The sequence below is a fragment of the Grammomys surdaster genome, unplaced genomic scaffold (genome assembly GCF_004785775.1).
Source record: "Grammomys surdaster isolate TR1022 unplaced genomic scaffold, NIH_TR_1.0 126176, whole genome shotgun sequence".
Taxonomy (NCBI): Eukaryota; Metazoa; Chordata; class Mammalia; order Rodentia; family Muridae; genus Grammomys; species Grammomys surdaster.
The window spans coordinates 3,975,542-3,986,159 of NW_021620983.1; the positions used below are offsets into that span (position 1 = coordinate 3,975,542).

The following is a 10,618-nucleotide window of genomic DNA, read 5'->3' on the forward strand; positions in this document are numbered from 1 at the left end:
TGGAGCTCACTGTTTAACTTCACATCAGCAGTCAGAGTTCAGAGCTGGGAGCTCTGTAACCATGGTGACATTAGCCTGTTCCCTAAGAGGCAGTGGTGGCCAGATGTGAGGTCGTTGGTTGTCATAAAGGCTGAGCTGCTCGCCATGGTCTCTCTGTGGTTTGTCTCAGATTCTTCGCTCACAGAAGCAGTGCCTATATGGACTCTGACCTTTCTCGTGAGGATGTTCTTTCTAGTACCAGTGTGGCAAAGGAATCATTAAATTTTATAAACTGAAGACAGTTGGATTAGCAGGTAAGGTCATTTTAAAAAGAAAGTCCCCCTTGAGCCTCTGCTGTGGTCACTGCCTGAGGCCATGATCTCTTTACCTAGGAAAAAGAAGAGGCAACCCCTCTGCTGGCCAAGATGAATGAAGCTTCGGAACCTCCAACGAGTGATACCGACATCCATAAGCAAGACAGTAAAATACAGAACGAAGAGACGTAAGAACAGCACGACCCGGGGTGCGCGGGGTCTGGCTTACAGAGTTAGGGACGGAATACACACCTCAGTGTTTAAAAACGACTTAAGTATGGGTGGCGAGCACCTCAGCATGTGAAAGTGCTTGCCTGCAAGCCTGTGGCTGGGGTGTGATCCCAAACCTCTGTGACTATGGGGGAAGGAGCCCCCCATCCCCAATAGTAAGTACAATAAAAACCATTTAGGAAGTCACTAGAAGTACAAATTCCATAGGCTTCCTAAATATAATGAATCACCGCATTAACTGTTTTCCCAACCTCTGTTTCATAAGACCTCGGCCTCTGAGCAACATAAAAAAAAAATCCCCCTAGACAGAACTCTTCCATAAAAACCTAGGTGGGATTCACAGCTGCCATTTAACAGGTCAAGGCCAGCAGCTTAGAAGCTTGATTAAAGCGGGTGTGGAGGTGTGGTGGCTCACACCAATGTTCCGAGCACACCGGAGGCTGAGGAAGGAAGCCTAAACTGCACTCCGAGATTCTCTCAAAAAAATAAAAGCTATATGGAACCACTCCCGACAGCAAACCCTGCGGTGATGAACACAAGCCATCAGAATTCGCTCATGGAAATGTTGGTGGGGAACCACATGTAAAACGGTCACTGTTCCACCACAGCTCTTAACCATCTGTCAGCTGAAGCGTCGGGGAGGGTTTTCTCTGGTTGGCTAACAAATGCATTCAGTTCTTGAGGGCACATAACCAGAAGCCGAGTGCTACTTTGGACTCAGCCGTTCAGCACCCGAGACCTGTCTGTCATGAGAAGCTGGCACTGTCAAATCCGCATGCCCCAGCCCTCCTGAATGCTGGCCTGAGCTCCCGTCACTGCTCCTGGCTTAGCCTCTGTTACCTACAGAGATAGGGAAATACAAAGAAGGAGCTTGGGAAGTGCCAGGACTTGAGGCAGTAAGAAGACTGCCATCTTCTAACAGAGTCCACAGACGGGTGAGTGTAGGGCCCATACGCCCAGCTGTATCGTGAGAGCCAAGTCCTGGAGAACCTTCACTCTTCTCATGATGTGTGCAGCCGTCAGACACTTATTTTGAACAGAATTAAGGCTTCCTGTGCCCCTTGGACCAAGTTTCTCTGTTCCAGCTACACAGGGGCTTATTGGGAATCTCTACACTGGAATTACATGTGTTTGGAAGGGACGTTGTTTTCCTGAAGGAAAAATTGGGGCATTTACAAAGTGAGCGTACTGAGAAGCAAGAGCCAATGTGCAGTGGAATCCAGATGAGAGGAACACAGATCACTTCCCAGGCTTTGTCTAGGCCACAGCATCAAGAAGCCCTCCTGTGGGAGCATGGGAGCTGTCTCTGGCCACAGAGATGACACATGTAGACAGTCAGGCCCTGTAGTCTCCTGCCCACTGCTGTCATGGTCATACTCCAGAGTGTGGGGCTACTCAGACAAACACGGATGCTTGGAGCTTCACTGAGCTCACGGAGCACCAAGCAGGTAAAAATGCAAGTTTGAAAGCCTATGTCATTTCTTCCAATTTTTAAAACTCTGGTTGCGCTTTCTGAGAGGCGCATTTAGCGGCACCTGCTGATTACGGAGATCTCCAGATAAAAAGGTTTACCGGGAAGGGATGCCGCAGAGGTTCCAGGTCCTGGTTCCCCATATAAACCACAACAAACAATCCCATCCAGACACCGTCTTTAACAACCTATGAACCATGCCACGTGATGGATCCTGCAGAGATTTCCTGGAGGAAGGAAGCTTCATTTTGGCTCACAGCTTCAGAGCTGTCAACCACGGTCGAATCCATCACCTTTAGGCGAAGCAGAAAGAGCATGGAGGAGGTGTGTGGCTGAGGAGAGCAGAAGCCAGGTAGGGATAGGAGGAGCCAGAACAAGATAGAAAGACCAGGGCCTGGTGTGAGGATCCACTGCTTCCAACTTGACCCCAGCTTGCACCACTGATTGTGAATCCATCGGTGGACAACCCCATTTGTTAGAACCCTCTTACCTGGCCATCTCTGGAAGCTCTCCGGTAGACACGTGCAGAGGTGCCTTCCACTGATCCTGCTAGGCCTCGCTCAGGACAATCCTGTCACACTCGGAACTAGCCATGAAGTAAGAGCTCTGAGAAGTGGCCAAGAGAGAAGTGATGTGGGAAGCAAAGAAACTGGTTCCTGATTTTTAGTAAATCCTGTAGACACATGACTTGGCATAGGGACAGCTAGATAAGCCATGTGTCCAGTTTTATAGAGAGAGCAATGAAAGGGTTTGGACCCATTGACTTTTATTATAATTTAACCATCACACACACACATGCACACACACACAGACACAAACACACACATGCACACACACCACCCCTGTTTCTCTGAGACCACTGGAAGAGTGTTGTTGATCGTAAGCCATTGTTAATCCTGAGATTCACCAGAAAAACCAACTCCACCATTTTGGGCCACATCTGAAGCAAGCTTTAGTGAATATTAAATGCTGACCAAAAGATGGACTTTGGTCAGGACCATCCCCTGGAATTTCTTGCCTGAGAGTGGCCTCAAGCCATGTGTCCCATGGACATGTGGAGTCATGACCACTGTACTTTCCCATGAGGCTTTGCTGTTTTCCAAGAACTACAATTCCCAGCATTCCAGGAAGTTACCTGGTTCCTGGGCAGGTGGGGCTTACCAGGTTAATTTTCAGCATTACACCTGTCCTGAGATGAATCATGAGAACACTACTTAGCTTGTGAACAATTATACTGCAGTTTGGGGACTTTACTCAAATGAACATGTAAGGCTTAATAAATACTTTTTATTTTTATTTTTATTTTTTTTTAAAACTGTGTGCCTAATAAAAGTCGCTTATCACTGTGGTACTTGAAAATGGCTATTCTCCCCTCTTTTCTGGTTTCCATGGGAGATGGGGGAGGGGAGGCTGTTACTGGAAAGCAGTTATTATCCACATAATTTCATCGATATTGGAAAGTTAGCCAGCAGCTCAGGAATTCAAAGAAGACGTTATAGCAGTGAACAGGCACTAAGGTTTTTTTTGTACACTCCCAGTTAGGAAAATATCCATGTCTTGATTTGAGTAAAAGAAATCAATTTAAAAATCTAAGGAGGAAATGCTGAAATCCTAGTTGTAAGTATTATACTGACCTATAGATTTTTTACTTTTCAAAACCACCACCAATAGATAATCTGTTGATCTTTAAGTTTAAAAAAAATGAAATATACAAGAAGACAAGGCAAGTTCACTTCCATCGTTGGAACCATAGTTTGGGGCTGCTGGGCTCCCTGTCAGACGTATGAGACACATTTAGCAGAATTCTGAGTAATAATACCTCGTGCTTCCTGAACTCGGACGTCTTGATTTTCTTACTTTGTTCATTTTCACTTTGCATACAGAAGAGAAGAAAAAGTTGAAGCCATCGCCCCGTCAAAACAGCAATCATCCGTCCACTTTTTCCCAAAGATAATGGATTCGAACATCACGCTCATCCCGCTCTCAAGCTCATTTTCCCAAGAAGGGCCGATCAACTACTCCAGCGCTCAGAACAGCGGCTTCACCTCATCATCCGGAGGAGGAGGAGGACCGCTGACTCCTAAATCCACCGTCCTGAGCTGCTCCCACAAAGACAGCAGCCTGGGAAAGCAGAGTACGTACCAAGCGTCCTAGACGTTCCCGTGCAGCACGAGTTCCAGTTGGCTCTTTGCTGCTGCCTGAGTTATCATTTGGCCCCAGGGATGTTTGTTTCTCAGTATCAGCATCATACAGAGTAGGTTGGCCAGGGCTCTAGATCTGAAGGTTTAAATCCAGGGCGCTCATGTAAACGCAGGTGCAAACACAACATCTCCACGAGGAAGACACCCGCAGCTACCATAATGGCTTCTGGGTCCACCATTAGCAAGTTCTAGAATCACTGGAGAACTGAAACTTGCCGTGAGTTCCTAAGGACCCTCCACCGGATGCTGCAAAAAGGAGTAAGGTGCGTAGAGCCAGCACGGTGGGCTGAGGATCAGCTGCTCTAGAATCGATTAAGGTGCCTAGAGTCAGCATGGTGGACTGAGGATCAGTTGTTCTAGAATCGATTAAGAACTAAAATTGCCAGCGTGTAGTCCCAAGAATCCTTCTGGTGAATTCTGCTGTGAGGGTTAAGCAAGCAGTCTTCACCATCTCTGTGGAGAAGATGCCTGGAGCTACAGTGATGGCTAAAGAGTTAAAATGTCCAGTGTGTAGTAGGAAGAGCCCTTTGCGGGAGGCTGACACAAAGGATACCCAGTATCTTCCCTTGTGTCTTCAGGAGACTCAAGGCTCACGTGCATAACAGATATCGAAAGAGGAGCCGGTGCAGGAGATGACATAGCAGAGAGAAAGGGGGGCAACCAAAGAACGTGAAGCAGGAGAAACTGGGTGGTGCTCAGCGGTGCCAGTAGGGCACCGAGCCACAAGTGCTGTGGGGTATGCTGCTCACCACCGTCAGATGATGCTGCCCCAGCAAACGCAGAAGCAGCTCTTTTCTGCCCTTCATAGAGTGAGGAGGAGTGGAACTCAGCAGCCCTGATTCTGACGTTCCATCCCTGCGTATCGAAAATTAAGATACCAGCTTCGCAGAGTTCTGCCAGGCTTGTACGAGAACCCAGCACATAGCGACGTGTTAGAGTTACCGGAAGTCAGCTTCAACCCTCAGCCCACCTGTAAGCTCCTTCTAGAATAATCCACATTTGACCACGAGTACCGACTGCCTCACTCCCTCCACTCCGTGGATATTCGCGGTCTGGCTGTTTCTCATCTGTTCCCTGTTTATTTCCGGAACATTCCTAGGCTTCGGCATGGTGTGTGTGCAGTGTGCGTGGCTCTCGTGATGTTCATAGTATGCATCGTTGTCCGTATGACTCAGATGAGTTGTCCAAAGACGCTTGCTAAATTCTTGGTGACCTTTACCACTGAGCAATAGGTATAACGTTAAATGTGCAAGTACAGACTTTAGAATTAAGAAAGCATGTTTTCCCGTCTCCTGGTACTATGTAGACTATTGTGTTTGCTGGGTTAAGCTAAATGCCCCTGATTGGGGGGGGGGGGCTAAGCGTAGTGTTGCATCTTGCATGGCGAGAGAAGATTGGGGTGCAGTCTTCTCCTTGAGTACCACAGATCCTCCTGCAGACTCAGGCCTGGGAACACTGGGACATGTTGTACCAACTCAATGCCATCTGTGGTCCTCACCGAAGTAAAAACAAGAGCTCAGTTAATGCCTCCTTCCCTTTGAGAACACAAGCGTTCTCTCCTCATGATAGGCTGCCAGGGAAGATGCCTTGCCCTTTCCCAAAAGAACTCCCCACCGGGCTGTGAACGCTAATTTAATTCTCGTGTTTCTTTTCACCAAAATCCTTGGAGGAACCCCTATAGTCACTGGGGCCATTGGTATAGCTCGGTGACAATTCAAGATGTTCTTAGTGTGCTTGAGGCCCTAGGCACAACCCTATTGCTACAGCAAACACCTAACCTCTGTGCCTTTATGCATTTCACCTTTTGTTAAAGACACAAAGACCTAAAACAAAATCTGAGTTGTTTTTATGATTTGATGATTCTTGACCCAGGGTCCCATAATACCCTGCATCGTCCCCTGTAGAGGTGGTGTCACATCAGGTAGGGTTTTAATTTGGGCAGTACAGCAAGCATTAAGTAGAATGAGAGTATATCCGTAATATATAACACTCAAGTTTGACAGGTTCAGTGTTTAACTCACGAATACGGATGGTTTCTAGTGCACCTAAATGACCAGTTAAACACCCAGCGTGCTCGAGCTAGGAAACCAGCAAGGAATGTGAATTCCCCGAGGATGCCTGAGCCAAGATGGCTGTACAGTCCATCCAAGCACCATGCTATGCCTGGGCTTTAAGACAGCAAAATCCTTAGAAAGTGAGGGCAGCATGGAAAATATTCACTTACAGCTGCTTTATAGACGCCTACCAGTGCCTCCGTCCTCACTGACGGAGTTTGGCAGAGGTGGAGGAAGGTTTCTAAAGAAGCTTGGTTCTGTAGACACAGGAGCAAAGATAATGTTCTCAGTTTCTTTCGATGACGGTTTAAATGCCTGTCTTTGCTTGCTTGTCCCGTTTCTTTAAAAGGCACAAGCTTCATGATTCCAAGGAAACAGCCCCTACCGTGCTCTGAGGTGGATACGTATGTTTTGGGGGATGGCGAGGATTACTTCCTTTCTCTGTTTGGAGAATCGAAGAAGCTTACATCACATACATCCCAAGCCGAGGACGTGAGCAAACACCTCTCTGTGATCCTTGAGGAAGTCGGCCAGTTTACATCCAGGTACACACTTTAGTAACTTACTGTCTTCTGTTGAGGCCATAGGTCAGTACAGAGCAGAGCTCTGGATTGTTATTGGATACATTTATTTACCAAAAACCCCAATTCCCTGAACTATAACCACCCATGCTCTGAGCAATTCGAGACAACTGATAGACGTTCCCAGGGGACCAAACACGGGATGTGAATTTTCCACAGATGCCAGAGAAAACTACGCAGCACAGTCCATGCAGTTTGCCTGCAGTCACTCGCCTGCAGGCCTTTCCCTGCTAGCTAATCATTCAGATGGACTTCATCTTTTTCTTCTATTGGGCTGTTGAGTTAAAGACAAGAACAAAATGAATTTTTACACCAATGATCTATTTTTGTGGCCATCAGTTTCTCTGAAAAGAACTGATTAAAACAAGCTGTTATTAAGTCTAAAAGAAAGGGCTTGCTCGGGCTGTATTTCCAACCCTGCAGTACTGAGTCTCTGGAGAAGACTGAGCTTTCACAAGCTGATAGCACACAGGGGGTACACAGGTGTGTCTGAGGGCTGAGGGGGGCAGGTAAGGAGAGGACAGTGTCCTGTCACTCAGGCCGGATGTGCCATTTAACTAATAATGGAGAAAGCCTGAGTATTTGTTCTGCTACCTGGACACACACTGTCACAGTCATTCAGTATCTGCCATCGTAAAAGGGGTGATTAAGGCAAAGGCATAAGAGACTTTTAAATATTTCTAAATAAAACTCTGCATGTGTGCCTGTGTGTGTGTCTGCATGTATGTGTCTGTGTGTGTGTGTGAGACTATGTGTCTATGTGTGTATGTCTGTGTCTCTATGTGTGTGTGTCTATGTGTTATACCTGTGTGTCTTTGTGTCTGTTCGTGTGAGTCTCTGTGTGTGTGTCTGTGTGTGTGCATAAGTGTCTGTGTATATATGTGTATATGTGTGCCTGTTTGCATGTGTGTCTCTGTGTCTGTGTGTGTGTTTCTGTGTATATATCTGTGTATATGTCTTGTGTGTGTCTATGTGTGTATACCTGTGTATCTGTGTCTATTTGTGTGACTCTGGATGTGTGTGTATGTATGTGCATAAGTATCTTTGTGTATATGTGCATATATGTATTTCTGTGACTGTGTGTGTATCTGTGTCTCTGTGTCTGTATATATGTGTGTGTGTGTGTGTGTATAAATGTGCATGTGTGTCTCTGTCTGTAAATGTGTGTGTATGTGTGTGTGTGTGTGTCTGTGTCTGTGTCTGTATCTCTGTGTGTGCGTGTGTGTCATGGTAGCAATCCACCTTCTTTTTTAAGACAGGGTTTCTCATTGGCTTGTAGCTCCCAGGTAAGCTAGGGGAGCGGTCAGTGAAGCCCAGGCATCCACTCTCCCCCTCCCCACCAGTGCATGTCTCTACAGCAGGCCTTTCTACCTAGGCTCCAGGAACAACTAGGGTCTTCATGCATGCATGGTAAACGCTTCACCGACAGCTGTCACCAGCATCACTTCTGAGTATGCCTTTAAGAACTTCCAGGTCAGGGAAGCCCTGTGGGCTGTGTCTAAGAGACAGACAGAGTGCCCAGACAGTGAGGCAGAGCTAGCTTCCAGCCTGGATGATCTTGGAAGATACTGTGAAGGAGCTACCATTTAGACAGGCTTCCAAAGACAAATTTGTTTAAGATATGCAAATTTGAAGTCTGTGAGAACACATTAGAACCCCAGATCTCAGTGTCCGGGTGGGATCACCTGACTGGGAGAGGCGGCATGCTTTCAGTGTCCTGACCGTACCTCAGACAATGTCAGGGTCTCTGGAGGGAAGTGGGACAGCCATTATTATTTTTGATCCCATGGTGATTCTGAGGTGTAGACAGGGTCTTTCTTTGTCCCACAGCTTGCTATGAAGGCTGGGCTGGCTAGCCAGTGAGCCCCAGAGTTCTGCCTGTCTTTGCCTCTCCAGTGCTGGGATTATGAGTATGCCCAAGCATTGGTGCCTGGCTTCTTTATGTAGGTTCTGGGGTTAAGACTCAGATCCTTGTACTGTGGCAGCAGTCCCGTTACTGTCTGGGCCATCTCCTCAGCCCCATCGCTGCCTTGGTGAGGTTTTTGGTGAGGTAAGATGTGCTTTGATGTAACTTGAGATTTTTTATACTTACTGCCACTGAGCCTGGTTTGATATTTTAAATTTGAAAAACTGACCATTATGTCCGCTCTCCCTTTCATCACATGTATTCGGCTGCTTGGAACTGTGCCGTCATTCTCTAATGTGTTATTTTATTTATTTGAACCAAATATGTCCCACCCCTGGCCCAAGACTCTTCTGAGAACTGCATCCAGTGCTCCAGGAATTACCATGAAGTGCTCTAGGGGTTAGCATGCATGTGGTGCTTCAGGCATTAACATTCAGTGCTCCAGGGGTTAGCATGCAATGTTCCAAGGAAGGGTTAGCGTGCATGTGGTACTCCAGGGGTTAGCATGCAGTGCTCCAGGGGTTAGCGTGCATTTGGTGCTCCAGGAGTTAGCATGGATACAGTGCTTCAAGGGTTAGCATGCAGTGCTCCAGGGGTTAGCATGCATGTGGTGCTTTAGAGGTTAGCATGCATGCTGTGTTCCAGGGTTAGCATGCATGTGGTGCTTCGGGGGTTAGCATGCTGTGTGTTCCAGGGTTAGGAGGGGGTCATCCTGACTGGTGAGAACAGACACTTGGCAGATACTTCCCTGTCAGTGCTTTCCAGTGTCTTTCCCTCTAGCCTTGGGGAGTCTTGTTCCCCTATGAGCTGAACAAGCTGAGTCCACAGAAGACTGGAGACTCCTAGAGCTTGTCTGCACAGGAATACTCTTCCGTCTGCTACTCTCTGCCTGTGACCTCCAGCCTCATCTCTGCCTCCTTAGATCCTAACCCTGTCAGAGAACCTGCTGGTTCTGCATGGTTCCCTCTCTTTTGGGAAGTCGATAAGCTCAGTGCATTGGCTTCCTATCTGTCCGGCATCACCTCTTGTCATAGACCAATGACCCAATACCTTCAGAAACATTTGTATCTATCACAGTTCTCAAGCTGAAAAACAATGTATCCATAATTCAGTCAGAGCCATATGCTAACATACAAGAGAGACGGAAGAAAGGGCTAAGTACGCTCAGAAGCGAGTCTCTATGAAGCAGATGCTCGCTGGCTGGCGGGTGTGTGAGGAGAGGCACGTGTTTGGGAGAAAGTGCAGAGAAGTGTGTGCCCGTGCTGCCTCTTCTAGGAGATGGGATTAGAGGAACCAGCTGGGGTTGGGGACACTCAACAGTTACCAGTTTGAGATTAGCAGGTAAGGCCCTGAGCAGTGAGAGATTCTGGGGAAGAGACAAGGGAGGACACTGACAACCTTGGGTTTCCAGTGAGATGGTGACAGGGTACATCTTGTAACATGTAGTAACACCACAAAGCCAGCCTAGTGCCTAGCTACTTCAGACTGATTCAGTAAGACTCACGTGGGCTTGTTTGTGTTAAAACTCAGACTGTTGCCAGAAGCAAAGAACATGTTCTCTTTTGACAAAACATTATGCAGAGCCTTCAATGATCTCTCTGCAGAGTTTAGATACGTGATATCGGAAACTAAATCAAAGCAGCATGCACAGGAGATAAAGGTCAAACACGGAACGGATTTCAGAAGCAGACACAGGAGATGAGGTGTTGGAGATATCTAAGGATTCCAACAAGCAGTAACTAAGCCATTCAGGGACTTGGGGGACAAGATAAAAATGTCAGCCTGGATCTGTACACAGAAGGCAAAACAACCAAAAGCAATGATAACCATACCATACCATACCATACCATACCATACCCGTTACCATACCATACCATACCA

The 10,618-nt window shown here is 47.2% G+C and overlaps 1 protein-coding gene across 1 annotated transcript in view; it reads left to right on the forward strand.

Moving 5' to 3' along the window:
- The first annotated feature begins 404 nt into the window (after positions 1-404).
- Positions 405-10,618, forward strand: part of Lmntd1 (lamin tail domain containing 1) — a 29,012-nt gene continuing 18,798 nt past the window's right edge. Inside the window, exons 1-3 of the mRNA XM_028757539.1 lie at positions 405-481; positions 3,879-4,129; positions 6,600-6,795. Coding sequence (XP_028613372.1) covers positions 405-481; positions 3,879-4,129; positions 6,600-6,795 — 524 coding nt within the window. The remainder of the gene's footprint in view (positions 482-3,878; positions 4,130-6,599; positions 6,796-10,618) is intronic.